Here is a 15,104-nt window from a genome sequence, read left to right as displayed (position 1 = left end):
GGTATAAAAAAGAAAAACAACAGTAAAAATCTCAATTCAACTGACATTTACAGCTTCGAAACTGTACAAAATAAAGTGCTGTCATGGACAACATCACACAGGATGTTAATCCTAATGCACAAGAGTTCAGTTTAGAAAACCAAAAGATTGTGCATTTGTTTCTTTTTTGGGTCAAAATTTATTCCAAAAGGACAATGCTCAACAGTGGAAAAGAAGAATACAAAAGAACATACCATAATTTCGATTGTATAATTCCAATAGTGGGGATTATACATTGGTGTAGGGGAAAATGGAAAAAAAATTATAAATGTATGTTACCATCTACAAGTCATACAAGCTGTACACTTTCATTCCAATATGCCACCGGGCACTGAGAGGTTATAAGAAAGGTGTACTCTTTCATTCTAATATGCCACCCAGAGTTGATGCAAAAGATGTTGTTTTAGCACCAATATGACAGGGTAGGTATGAGTGTGTGTGTGTTTATATATGAGAAAGAAAGAGAGAGAGGGAGAGAGCGCTCATAAATTCACATACACTTCCAGAATTTGTGAAATACTGTTCTCCTAAGTAGAACTGATGACTGAACAACAACTATAATTAATTTGTTTTTGACTATATTTAATACTAATGCTTTTCTGTAATGCTTGACAGTTTGATTTGAATCCCCTTAAAATAAAATTTAATGTTTCCTTCAAAGAATTGTACCCATCTTACAAATTTGGTGCAGGGAATAATCAAACATATGACCACAATTGTGTGTTTTCACATTTACTGAATAAAACCAGGGCCGTGAACTTAGAAAAAGAACAAGGAGATAAAAAAATAGTATTACCAAATGCAGTTAAAGTTATTAACTTCAGAACAATTCTTTGAAAAAAAAAACTAACAAAACACATACAATACTTCACAGTTTTGATTGTATGAGTAGAAGCAAAATTATGGATTGTAAAAATGCATTATACATAGCACAAGGGTTTTCCAGAATTTTGAGGTCAGGTTTGCAGGTGGGTATTTTATATAGGTGCACATTATACAGAAGAAATTATGGTACTGGAAGCTATGTGAGTAAAAATCTCAAGGCACAAGGACTCGAGGGCTACCATTAAAGTGTACTAGCAAAGTAGGACTGTTTTATTGATTTTAATCGTTAGCTCCTAGTACTGTTTAAATCTTGGAGGTTACCATGTATTCTTTCAAAACAAATCCATCCATATTTTACAGCTTTCCAAGTTTGAAGAAAACTCACTGAGTCCATCTTCATGCATGTACCAAAGTCTGCAAGCTTCAGGTGTCCATGTCTGTCGAGCAGCATGTTGTCTGGCTTGACATCACGGTGAATGAAGCCCATCGAGTGAATAGCATCTAGTGCCATAACCACCTCTGCGGTGTAAAACTTGGCCCATTTCTCTGGCACATCGTAAGTACTGGTGAGGTTAACCAGGTCACCTCCTGGCATGTACTCCATCACCATGTAGAGGTAGTGCTCATCTTGGAAGGCGCAGCACAACTGAACAAGAAAACAAGACAAGCTCCTTTATAGAAAATTTTACATCATACTGTATATCCTAAGAAAAATGGACATGAGTTTGTTTGACTGGTGGCTTAAATGTTATACCTGCACCACCCATGGACTGTTGGCAAAGGCCATGATGTCTCTTTCTTCCCAGAAGAAGGCAGAGTCTGAGCGTTTGATCATCTCAAACTTGCTAAGAAGCTTCATGGCGTAGACTTTTTGAGAGGCTTTATGCCTGACCTGAATTATGATGGAACACAGTATGTATGTCTAGTGTTGATGCCTTGCTAAACGGTGCTTCATCAGACAGTGTGAATTTGATCATTTTGATAATCTATATTTTCAAGTGACGTTACTAAATCAGGTCACATAACGTCAAGCATACTCACCAGTTGAACCTCACCAAAAGCTCCTCGACCAATCACTTTAACTCTATCAAAATCATCTGATGTCATCTGGAGGTCTCTGGCTTGTTTTATGACATTTTCATCTGAGAATAAAAGGTCATTATTAAGGTTAATACTTGTCAAAGAAACATGTAACTGTGTAAGGAATCATCTCAATCCTATGACACTTAAAATACTTACATCTATTTAAAAAAGTTTCAATATTTTTGTTCTTGCGAAGTGCAGGGTAGTCCAAATCTAAGACCACTGCATTTAAGGAGTCCTGGGGGGAAGAAAAACAAAACTGAGTTAGAAAAACAGAAAGGGTCCGACATTAACAGTCGCCTAGGGCCACTATGTCGGGGCACCACTTACATATAGACACTGGCCCACTTGAACCAGGACAAATTTCTACGTGACAGAAAATATTTGCCTGCAGTCAGTGTTGGTCTGTAATTCTTCTATCATCGAAACATACCATCTGTGGCAGAATGTTGTAATAATGCATGAGGAGAGACTGCTGAAAGATTCGAATGACTAGATACACACACTCCTATTTTGGGTTAGCCTCAAGACCAGCGGTCCCCAACCAGTACCGGGCTGTGAGGAATTTGTTATCAGAGATGGAATCACCAATTGATATAATTTTTGTTGTATTGTTATTCGCATGTCAGTGTCTATTTTGAAAATTGACCGGATCTTCTCCACCGCAACAACTGTGTGTCTCAATTGACAGGTCGAGACTCCACAGAACACTTCTGTTTCTGGTCTCAGCCGACTTGAATGCTTCAGTTTCCTGTCCCAGTGGACTGGGTAATGGCGGCAGAGCTCAAAGAATGAATCGTTTCATAAAGTAATTCAGTTCATTACATTTACTAAAAATATTTGTTCTTTTGAATGAAATGTTCAGGAATGAAACACCACGATTCCTTCCTAAAAATTGGGTTTACTGCACCAATTAACTCTCACGCAACAACTCTACTCTAATACAGATACAGTCGTAGGTTTCTGCTCGACACAGGCATAAATACATTTACCGAGTTACTCTCACTGAGGAGCAACAGAACTGCAGTCTGATCTGGCTACCTGCAACAACACCGCCCACTCCTGCATTTGTATACACACACACATCCCTTTTTAGAGATGGTTATCCACACAAGGTTTGCGGGAGTGCGAGAGCCAATCCCAGCAATATTTGGCCCATGAGAAAAATGCCTCTTTTAAATCGGTATGCGGTAGAAAGAAGGTTCGTTCACACTGCTCAAGATTATAACTCAACCTGTTTATAGTTTACAGCCTATAGAATGTTAATCTTCACTCTGTGTGTTTATTGACACCCCAACAGAAGTGCACCCTCTTTTTATATTTAAATACAAATGCAGGCACGCAAGAACGGGGAAGAAAACCCAGATAAACATTTCTGTTCACGTAACCAATAGCACTCACCAAAATTACATTAAAAATTTTAGAGCCAATCTATATGATCAGTATCGGCAGATCTCAGACATCGGCAATATTAAACGATGACAAGACCACACCTAATATTGCATATTGTGCACAACATCAAGATTTAGGAGAAAGACTTGTTGGAATGTCAGTATTAAGTGAACTAATAATAATTAAATAAATTTGTAATTTTTTTCTGCATTAATTTGTGCAATTCCAATGCCTTGATTTTACTTAGGCTAGTGAAGAGTGATTGCCATGAATGCAATAATTTTTAAATAGCGCTTAAATCGGGGTTCCCCGTTCCATCACGTTTTTTATGGACTACAAAGCCCCCATGCCTCCAGCAGCAACACCTCCAACACCATCATGGTGAATACAGGGAATCCCCATTCACTTTGCTGACCCACGACTGTGCACCAACTACAACCTCTTCATCAAGTTTGCAGACAACACGACTGTGGAGCGTCTCAACAACAACGATGAGACAAGCTACAGGAGTGAAATGAGCCCCCAGACAATGTGGTGCAAGGACAACAATCTCCACCTGAACTTGGAGAAGACTAAGTAGATCATAGTGGACTTCAAGAGAGGCCATACCCACCATCCCCAACTAACCATCAACGGTGCGAGAGTAGGGCAAGTGACGAGGACCAAATTCCTGGACCACTAACACCACAGCACTGGCTAAAACGGCTCAATTGTGGCTCTACTTCCTCTGTCCCCAATCATGATCTCCTTTTACAGAGGGATGATCGAGAGCATCTTGTGCAGAATCATCACTGTGTGGTACGGCGTCTACACCACCTCCTGCCGCAAAATCCTACAACACACTGTCAGAGTAGCTGAGAAGATCAGCGGTATTTCTCTCCTCTCCTTTTTGCATATTTACAACACCCGCCTTACCCACAAGGCCACTAGGATCGTAGGTGACCCCACTCACCCATCCCACTGCCTCTTCAAATTACTGCCATCAGAGAGAAGACTGCAGAGCCTTCTTGCCAAAACCAGCACGCTCAAAGATAGCTTTTTCTACCAGGCAGTCAGGATGCTCAATTCCTTCTCTGGTTTTCACTCATCATTATGATCCCTCCATGGCACCCACCACCATTGACTGTAGGCCAGAAATTAGGGTCATGCACAAACCACACTTGAAGCACAGTATTCACAGGACTGTGCTCATTACTGAACAGATTATTCTGCTCCACTTTCGAAAAAATGTCTTTAATTAACTACACTGTCCAAAATACTCAACCGTGTACATTACTTCTCATAATGTCAATAGCACAGATCTATGAGTACTGTATATAGGAATTACAGTTCTTGTTAAATTACCTAGATTCACCACATTGGTTATATTGTCTATAGCATTAGGCACAATGTACGTATTTTAGACAGATGAGATTTGTATTTTATTCATTTATTTTAACGTTTTAGTCAATTATAGCACTGCAGATCAGAGAAGAATGCTATTTCATATATGTCATATATGTATCACACATCTGACAAACTTACTTGACTTAATAATACAGTATAAAGATGCTAAATACGAAATAAACACTAAAACAACATATTGAATCAAGAACATATGGGACCGATACAGGTTCTGACAGGGTCAACACTCAAACTTTAACGTCAGGTTCAAAATTCACTAACAACAACAATTTTAATTAAGTCATCTTGAACTTTACCAGTCTTTTTGCTAATATGCCAACTGACACATTGAGATTCTTGTCTACACACTGGATGATTCAGTTTTCTATCAACAGCGGCCCACAATCACTGACATTCATCCAGTGAAAAATAAGAGCACTGTTGTGGTAAAGAGATGCTCATGGTATTTATTAAGCTCATCAGCAACTACACAAGGGTTAGGTGTCGATATTCACCAAAACAAAAGAGTGCTTCATATGTAGTATTTGCACAAAAATTTGGAATTCAAAATTCAATTTACAGCTTATAATGGACATTCTCATATGAAATGAAAAGCACTCAATAAAATGTTTTACTTTAGGAAAAAAGAATATCTAAGCAAACTATGGTTTTGTAATACTAACGCCAAATGAATAATGAGTAAACCTCTTCAGAATATTAATGTTGCATTGTCGTGTCCCAGTGTGTGCGTGTGTCAACGAGAGTGAGAAGACCAACTTAAATCCCAAATAAGGCATGCAGCAGGTTACACTAAATTTAGCAAACGTAACTTGTGAAAGCAAATCTTTAACTTCCGAATAAAAATTTGAAATGTATGTTTGCAGACAATTGCAGGAAACACCACCAGAAATCATGATTATTATTATTTTTTATATATACAATACAGTAAACCAACTGGTATTCGTGTTGGATGGAGACTGACCCTGCCACAAACAACATCAAAAAATGTGAGGAATCGATGCCCTCCCTAACATGTTTTATAATGGCCTACACTATAAATAAAAAGTTTTAGTATAGCGACAAAGACTCATTTTTTAAATATAAATATTTTGTTGTAATTTTTACTGTTTTTAGCCCATTTTAAATGTTTTCTGTTTTTAAATATTTTTAATCATGTAAAGCACATTGAGTTACCTTGTGATCGCTGAACAAATACATTTGCTTTGCTTTCACACCATGAATACAATGTATATCCTGTAAAAAAAAGTAATTGAAAAAAAATCTTTCATGAGGGAACATAAAAATAAACACGAGATTATGTGGTTGTGCAGTGTGCAAATCTTATAACCAGGGGTGTAGCTATGTTCAGAATTAATCACTAACTGTCAAACGGATGGTAAATGGGAATCTGCAGACACCTACCAACATTGAAGTGCCTATGATTAACCTTAAATTAAGTTAATATGTTTCAGTATTCTTTTCCTGACATTTAGTTGCATTTTCCAGATCTACGGAGAGCTTTGACAAGAGCAGAGGGATCTCATTGTTCCGAAGGTTTCAGTCATAAGAAGGTTAAAAAAGGATTTGTGGGTAATCAATATACCATGAGTAGAGAACGTCATCAAGTGGAGACAATAAGGGACAACAACCTCATTAACGAGAAAAGAACATCAATACGAAATTAATGACAAAAGGAGACAAAAGCTTGTCAGGGTTTCCAAGAGGCAGACGGCAACAATGGAGGAGGTGCAGTAATTTTTTGCTCGTAATGGCTTCAGTGCATGTGACAACAATTTCCCATCTTCTTCTTCTCTTCCAAAGAAAAACATCCAAGTTGTGCTATATTTTAACCAAAACACATTTGAAATGTCCCAAACGCTTGTGGGGAAATGGTCTGATTAAATGAACAAACTTTTTGGCCACAATTCCAAAAGGAATGATTGGAACAAACAAAAAACTGCTCATCACTAAAAAAACAATACCTTCATTGAAGCATTGTGGTGGAAGTATCATGCAATGGGGCTTCTTTTTTCCTCAGGTAGAAGAGGAGCTTTAGTCAGGGTGGATGAAGAATTCCAAATACCATATGCCAATATGTGTGCGAGTGATGTGAATCGTACTACATTTTGAGCCAGGAATGGTGTGTCCGTGGAGATGGCCACTCAGGCACCTTTAGTGAACTGTAATATATTCTCACAGTCAGAAAAACAGTTTCAATGGGTTCAGAAACACGTGTAGTCTAAAAATTTTAAACATTTCAGAAATTTATATTTTAGAGTTCCTGGTAAACTATGCTGTGCTTTTCACTCCCATTTCCTTTTGGCATTCCAGCTTGTATTGGACGTGCACATTACATTGGGATAAATGGTGTTACTTATTGTCACATAAGAAATGCACTTGGTTTTAACATTATACAACACAAATAATACATGTTAAATGCATATTTGTGTTAACATGTTCATAGGATGTGTCGTGTTCCCACCAGTTCTCTCCACTTTCACTGTAGTTTCTTTTAATATTTTTTTTTCAGTTTTATCTGTCTCTCTTCCTGCTATTTCAAATGTTTCTCACTCGGGTGCTGCCAGTCTGTGGCGAACGAGCACTTTTGTTTCAGCAGCTCAACAGCGCTTCCCCATTAAAGGACTAACCTCACACAAAGCTACTATTTAAGGGAAAAAAAATACACATGTAAGGGGCGGAGAATGGCACTCAGGGAGGAGGGGAGGGGGTGTGCACATACAAATACATGCACGAAGATCTCCCAAAAAGCCATCCAGGAAATGATACACCCCGCCCCGTGTTTGGCAGATAATTTCACGATGACATAAGGATGGTCGGTCCCTGTGTGCAACTCATTTCCTCTGCAGCTGCATCATTTGGCTGCTACTTAACGTCAGAGATCATCACCCCCTCGAACCCCCCCCAATAATGCATACCTATAATTGTACAGTTTTATGGTATACTTAAGACGTTTGACTGTTCAAGGTCAAAGTACAAAGATGTTATGGGATCAATTAAACAACATATTTTCAATGTTTATATGCTATATAATACATGCATGTCACTTCAAGTTATTTCTCAACTATAATTTAGCTAAAAATTTGGTTTTTATTACGCATAGTGAGAACTCCCTGCACTTAAGCAGAGCTCAAAACTTCTACAACTGTATCCACTCCAAGGGCTACCGGAAGTGACGTTGAAATTGAGAAATACAGCGCTCTACACTATGCAATGACAGGCAATGCACTGAAACGTGAAGAGGAAAAGAATTTCAAGATACAAAAGCATCTACATAAACTACAAATTGTCAAACTGGTCGCTTGAGCCGATCAGGAGGTCGGAACCTGACAGTGACGGCGATGAGCAGCTATACAACAGCAAAAGAAAGTGGCAACTAGTTTGATGCAATGATATGTCAGAAGCATTTTTTTATACAGTCATGGTTAGAAATAAAGGCACCAGAGGTGTGCCAATAATTTTTAGCGTGACTATACATGTTACAGATGTTTCAGTGTTACGACAAGGTTTTACATAGTAGACAGTACTCCTGTATATATATAGTGTGCCACTCTCTCGAGTGACTATAAAATGGCACACAGAAAGTGTCTGCCGTGTCTGTTGGCTTATCATATATGCAAAAGTAAAAACAACTACTCAAAATTAGTGTTTAGGTCTTTTTATAAATACTGCCCAGTGCATAATAACCATAACAGAGTCGTAGGTATATACAAGGAAATCCTCATCTCTTGTTTGCACCGCTTTGCCGCAGCATCGTGGAGGCTACAAGATTTTGTTTTCTTGCTGGGGGATGAGGTACTGGTGGGTGAAGGTAAAATAGCTGCCACCGCAGCTGGTTTCAGCCTCTGCCTAAATATACCTACAGTATGTACAGTAGTGTTCAAAATAATAGCAGTCCAATGTGACCAAGCAGATTAATCCAGGTTTTCAGTCTATTTTCTATTGCTACATGTCAAACAAGTTACCAATAGGTGTATTAGATTCTCATAAAACCAACAAGATCCAGCATTCATGATATACACTCTTAAGGCTGTGGAATTAAGCTATTTGTTGAAAGGGGGTGTTCAAAAAATAGCAGTCTACCATTGACTTTACAAACTCAAAACTAACTTTGTACAAACTTTTTGGGTTCTACGATTTATCAATCCTTTGAACCACTAAACTAATGTTTTTTTTTTTTTTTTATAACTGCTTCAGAGCTATGACATGGAGTCAACCAAATTGTAGCACATTTCAGCTGTCATTCCTTAACAACATTCCACAATTTATTTACATTTACATTTCAGAAACAGCGTTTTTTTATGTCAACCCACAAATTCTCAATTGGATTGCTGTTGTAGACTTTGCATGTTTACTAGTGTGTTTAGTATCATTGTCTTGTTGAAACACCCATTTCAAGGGCATGTCCTCTTCAGCATAAGGCATCATGCCCTCCTCAAGTATTTTTACATATGCAAACCGATCCATGTCCACCATGATCCCTGGTATTCGAAAAATAGGCCTAACACCATAGTAGGAGAAACATTCCTATATCATTATGCTTGCACCACCATAGTTCACTGTCTTCCCTGCATCTCACAAAATGTCTGCGGTCCCTGAACCCAAAAAGAACACTTTTACTCTCATCAGTCCACAAAATGTGCCTTCATTTCTTTTTAGATTAGTTGATGTGTTCTTTGACAAATTGTAGCCTCTTTTGTGACTGCCTTTTTTATTTTTTATTTATTTATTTATTTATTTATTTTAAAACAGAGGGACTTTGCAGGGGATCCTTATAAATGCACACAGACATCTTCTCACTGTCACAGTACTTACAGGTAACTCCAGACTGTCTTTGATAATCCTGGACCTGATCATTGGCTGAGCCTTTGCCAATCTGGTTATTTTGTGATTTATTTTGATGGTTTTCTTCCGTTTTCTACCACATGTCTCTGGTTTTGCACTCCATTTTAAGGCATTAGAGATCATTGTCCCTGAAGAGCCTATGATTTTTTTGCACCTCTTTATAATGTTACCCCTCTACAATCAAACTTATAATCAAAGTATGCTGTTGTTTTGAACAATGTGTCAAATGATCAATTTTCCTTATGGTTTCAAGGAAAAATGCATATTCAACAGGTGCTGGCTTCATTCATAAATGGGGCCCACCTGATTCACACCCTTTTTTTCCAAAAATGATGACCTCACTCATTGAATGCCACACTGCTATTTTTTAACACACCCCTCTTAACAAATTGCCCAATTGCACAGCCTTAAGAGTGTGTATATAACGAATGCTGCATCGGAGAACCTACTGCACCTACTGATAACTTGTTTGAAATGTAGCAATATAACATTAGCTGTGACTTTTTTCACATGCTTTCAACCCTGCGGCTTATGCGGTGATGTGTGGAATTTGTGCATTACTTCCAACAGCCGCAAGGGGGCACTCGAGCGGAAAAGATATAAGTGAGACAAATGGAATATATGTGCTGAGGAAGCGATTTTTACCGGTATGTTGTTTTTTTTTTTAACCGGCCCTGTTAGTGCTCCGCTGGCGTTAGCGCTGTGCTAGCGAGTTGCTGCTGTGTTACTGCTGTGTCTCGGTGATTTTTACCGGCATGTTTTTTTTAGCGGCCCTGTTTGTGCCGCGCCAGCATTCGCGCTGTTTCTGCTGTCTTACTGCCACATCTCAATGATTTTTTTTTAAACCGTCTCTGTTAGTGCTGTGCTACCGTGTTGTTACTGTGTAGCTGCCACAGCTGTTTTTATTTTTACGGGTGTGTTTTTTTTTAACCAGTGCTGTTTGTGTTATCGTGTTGTTGCTATGTTAAAATATGTTAAGGTATTTGGACTTTGAAAACTCTATGTGTACCGGCTTTCTTTGTAAATATCTCGTGTTTCAATGTGGGCACTTGCGGTTTGTACAGAGGTGCAAATGTACTGGGTGAGGTTTATAATCCGGTGCACTCTGTAGGCCGGAAATTAGGGTACTCTGGTTAGTCACATTGGACTGCTATTTTTAACACTACGGTATGAATTACTTCATGTTAAGTCTTTCTCAAAACACTCACACACTTTAAATTTATCAGCACAGTTTGGACCGATTGCTTGGCACGCATAGCTGACCACGTTTTATCCTTTGTCGATTTACTTTCCCTATCCAGTCATATTCCTTTTTCACTTGGGAAACCAAAAGAACTCTTGCTGTTGCCTGAACCATGTGGAACCGAATTCAACAAAATAGACCATCATGAAATCGCAAAATCATACAGTAACAAATATTCAAAAACGGGAAAAACAGCACACAAAGACAAATGAACAGGGTGTTTGGCTAGTCTTATGTCATAGCACCGGATCGAACTGAAGACCGGAAGGTACAATATGCAAAAACCACAAGCTGCATTCTGCATCATATTTATCAAGTGCTGTATGTTGGCATATATGATTTGTAAAAGGGTTGTAGAGTTAATTTTTTTAACATCATTGTTCTCTGACCTTTAAACAAGATCTTTATAAATTTACTTGTTTTGTCACATCAGGAAATAGAAAAAAAAACCAATGTGAAAAGCTAAAGATTCGCCGTTCTACTTGAAGGTTTAGACAAGGATGGTTTTAGTGACATGTCAGATGATTAGTGGGGAAAGGGTTAGTTTACAGTTTCTGTACAAGTGATGCTACTATTACCGACACAGAACCAAATATACAGTAATCTCCTTTATCACTGCCTTTCCTAATGCATTAGAAGCATACCAAGAGAGAGGATATTCATTCACTTGTAACTTTCAGACAAAACTCAGAGAATTGCTTGGGCAATCGTGTACATTTGTTCCAGGTTTGCACATTCAGATGCAGTAATTATATCTGTGACATCAATGCCAGACAGGGATAGCAATTACTGCTTTTAAATCAAAGAGATGTGGGCAGTAAATCTGGGGTGTAGACTTCACACATTGTTGTGTCTCCACCTCTGTACGCATCAGATATGGTAAGTCAGAAGCTGACAAATTTGCAAATCAACATTACACATACGACAGCAACCTTGGAAGAAGTGGGCTTTGATTGATTTTACAGGAAAGTTATTTTATGACTAGAATTACAAAAATTTAAAAACGTTTGTGGTTTTATGGTGAAATTTTGGGAGTCAGTTGATAATCATGCAACACGGTGACAAAATGGGACTTATGGTTTCATACTTTGACTAGATATTTCTTGTAAGACTTCCACTTTCACTTTTTTGTTGATCATTTATTCATCTACTACTTATGCTCACTAGGGTCGCAGGCACCCTGGCGCCTATCCCAGCTATCTTCAGGCGAGAACTGGTTGCCCATTTCTTTTTCTTTTTTTTAACTGTCAGTAGGGGCCAAATACCTTTTCATACAATGTTTCTTATTTACAAAATCACATTTAACTACAGCGGCACAGTGGAACAGATGTTGGCCTTACAGTCCAGGGTTAAAATCCCGGCGCCCTTGTGTGGAGATTACGTTTTCCCCATGCCTGCATGGATTATCTCCGGGCACTCCGATTTCCTCCCACATCCCAAGAACATGCAATAATTGGCAACTCTAAATTGCACCAAGGTCTGATTGTGAGTGCGGCTCTTGTCAATCTCCATGTGCCCTGCGATTGGCTGGTAACCAGTTCAAGGTGTACCCTGCCTCCTGCCCAATGATAGCTGGGATAGGCTCCAGCAAGCCTGTGGCCCTCGTGAGGACAACAGTCTCAGAAAATGGATGTACGGATGATGGATATATGGACATTTAATTATTGGATTGTGCTGTTTCAATTACTAAACACTACCACTAATTACTGTATTTTAATATTGGAAAATAGGATAAGAAATGAGGTTGAGTAGCAATTTTATCAGAAGCAATTAATGGACCCTCATTGGAAAAGAATATAATTAATACAATTTTGGACATGAAGTTTGAGAGATAAAAAAATTAAAGAATCTTTTTTTTTTTTTTTTTTTTTTTAATGACCTCCTTCAAGTACTTGTTTCAGTAGAAACAAATTAAAACTAGCACCGAGGCAGCTGATGTTACATGAACTTGATGCACTTCCTTGAATGGGCCATAGACAAAATATAGACAACTCAATGTCAAGTAGCACTAAATTCCAGATCCATGTATCTATTTTCTATCCTGCTTTTCCTCACCATTGTATGTTGAGAATGATGGACCCCAAGCATCAATAAAACAAAAATTCTCTCTCAAACTGAATGTTGTCAGATATAATGGAAAAGTAACTTTTACAGATTTCCCACTTCAGGCAAGAAAGAAAGAAAGAAAAGTGACTGGCTGCCCACTACCATGAAAAATAGAAAATACAGTGCTGCAATGTTTGAAATCACTACATTTACCAAACGAAACAATTCCGATAGTTAACGCTAAAAGATCACTCTGACCTTATATGCAAATCTACTTTGCCAGTTGTCACGTTGAGTACAACCGAATTAACATGTATTGTCATCTGTATTAGAGACACAAGTGGTTCCATTGTCTCTGCAGCAAAAGAAAGGAAATTAATTTTAAATGCTTCTTTATAAGACATTTTCCCTCCAAATTAAACCATCATTCAATTCTATCTATCATAGATGGGGCCATACAAAGGGAGTACAGACATTACCCTATGAAGGAATGTGTCAGCTGGGACTAGTTAAGGCAATGATAAAGCTGTAAATAGATCCCATTTTTATTTTAAATCTAAATAGTCACATTTACCAATGTACACTGATATAAGGCTATCCTCCCTGATGCTTTCAATGTCACTGAAAAAATGAAGAACCTTGAATTTCCTGCCTTTAGTAATATCACAGAAAATGTCAACAAGTTTGTCAACTAAGTTGAACAAGTATACATTAATATTAATCAATTTACAAGTGTCTGGGGAAAAGCAAAGCTGATTGGACTTCAATCCAGAAAATGTTTTCAGATTTGCTGCAGATAACATCTGGTCTTTATCTTTTAAAACGTGGCACCCTTTCTCCAGGTTCTGCGCCAGTTTGACGCTATTCTCTTCTTGGTTAAATAATAGAATCTAGACGGCTAAAATCAACAACTTGTGAATCTTATTTTACACGCAGCCAATTGATTCTGGATGGTTGCCTAGCAACTACTGCAAATGCAGAGTACCAAAGTGTTTAGTGAATGTTTCATTTCATACGCAGATACTCTAATATTCACAGTCGAATTGACATTATGCAGTCATTCACATTTGACGAGCGCGAAGGCGCTCATCACGAAAAATCACACACGTAAAATTTGTTACGAGTAGAAAAAATAGATATTGAAAGACGTCGCTTATTTAGTGTAGTCTTGACATTAATTTACGTGTTTATTTATTTCAAAAACATTGTTAAAAGTTTTAGGAGCAAGCCTGTTCATAAACAATCAGTATTCACCCGGTAACTGTAATGTAAGTTAACCGTTCTGAGCATGTTCGGAAGTTATGCCAAAAGCGCATGTTCAGAGCTTCTTCACGTACGGCGAACGCATTGACGTTGAAAGTCATCAGCATCATAAGCCTCGCCAAAGGAAATTTAGTTACACTGAAGACATTTCTGGGATATAACACAGGTAATGTTTCAGTATCTATAATAAGTATGAGATTGTGATTTACTTTGACTTGATCTAAGTTCTCCCGTTAGATTAGTCTGTCCATATATCTGAATGAGAACGGTCATTTTTCCAGTGGTACGCGTTATCTTGAAGTTGAAAACATTTCCCCTCTACATGCTTTAGTAAGATATAGATCATCTACTGCTAGCTTTCATCAATGGATTGACAATAGATAACGCCATAAATTACGCTAGATAATAATACATCACAACTGCCGCCAGGAATGTTTGTTACAATGCATCGCTAGCTTGTTGCCACTAACGCCGATTATGTTGAACTAAACTCTCACCATTTTCACAACATTGCGGGTATAGACCGTTCATGTTTATTCCTTGACAGGCCAGTGCATTTAACTTGTCTTCAGATTGTTAGATCAAGAATTTTTATTGATGAAAATTTGTAAATACCATTTTCTATCATGTTCTACTAATATCAGTTGAAATTGGAAATTATCATTTCTGAGTTTGAAATTTTTGTTTTCTATTTTAGTTATGTATTTGTTTATTTTCTTTTCAATTTACACTTATGTGATATTAATCCAGTAAATTATTTTAAGGTCTTGAGATTCCATCCCTTATCACACCCGCAACTGTATCTGCGAGCATGACTGACCACACCCATACATTTTTCAAATGTGAGTGACTGCATTGCTATTATTTACTTTTACTGTTATTATTATTGGCTCAGCTGGAAAGTGTTTGCCTCACAGTTCTGAGGTCCTAGGTTTAATCACGTACACGCCTGTGTGGAGTTTGCATT

At 37.9% G+C, this 15,104-nt stretch overlaps 1 protein-coding gene across 1 annotated transcript in view; it reads right to left on the bottom strand.

Moving 5' to 3' along the window:
- The window catches only part of rock2a (rho-associated, coiled-coil containing protein kinase 2a), a 62,313-nt gene that overhangs the window by 27,060 nt on the left and 20,149 nt on the right, over nucleotides 1-15,104 (bottom strand). Inside the window, exons 2-5 of the mRNA XM_061844863.1 lie at nucleotides 2,104-2,185; nucleotides 1,906-2,006; nucleotides 1,619-1,756; nucleotides 1,250-1,510 (exon numbers count right to left, since the gene is read on the bottom strand). Of these exons, the coding sequence (XP_061700847.1) occupies nucleotides 1,250-1,510; nucleotides 1,619-1,756; nucleotides 1,906-2,006; nucleotides 2,104-2,185 (582 nt within the window). The remainder of the gene's footprint in view (nucleotides 1-1,249; nucleotides 1,511-1,618; nucleotides 1,757-1,905; nucleotides 2,007-2,103; nucleotides 2,186-15,104) is intronic.

This window comes from Syngnathoides biaculeatus, chromosome 15, assembly GCF_019802595.1.
Source record: "Syngnathoides biaculeatus isolate LvHL_M chromosome 15, ASM1980259v1, whole genome shotgun sequence".
Lineage (NCBI taxonomy): Eukaryota > Metazoa > Chordata > Actinopteri > Syngnathiformes > Syngnathidae > Syngnathoides > Syngnathoides biaculeatus.
The sequence above is the reverse complement of the archived record's forward strand: the minus strand, read 5'-3'. Positions and strand labels throughout refer to the sequence as shown.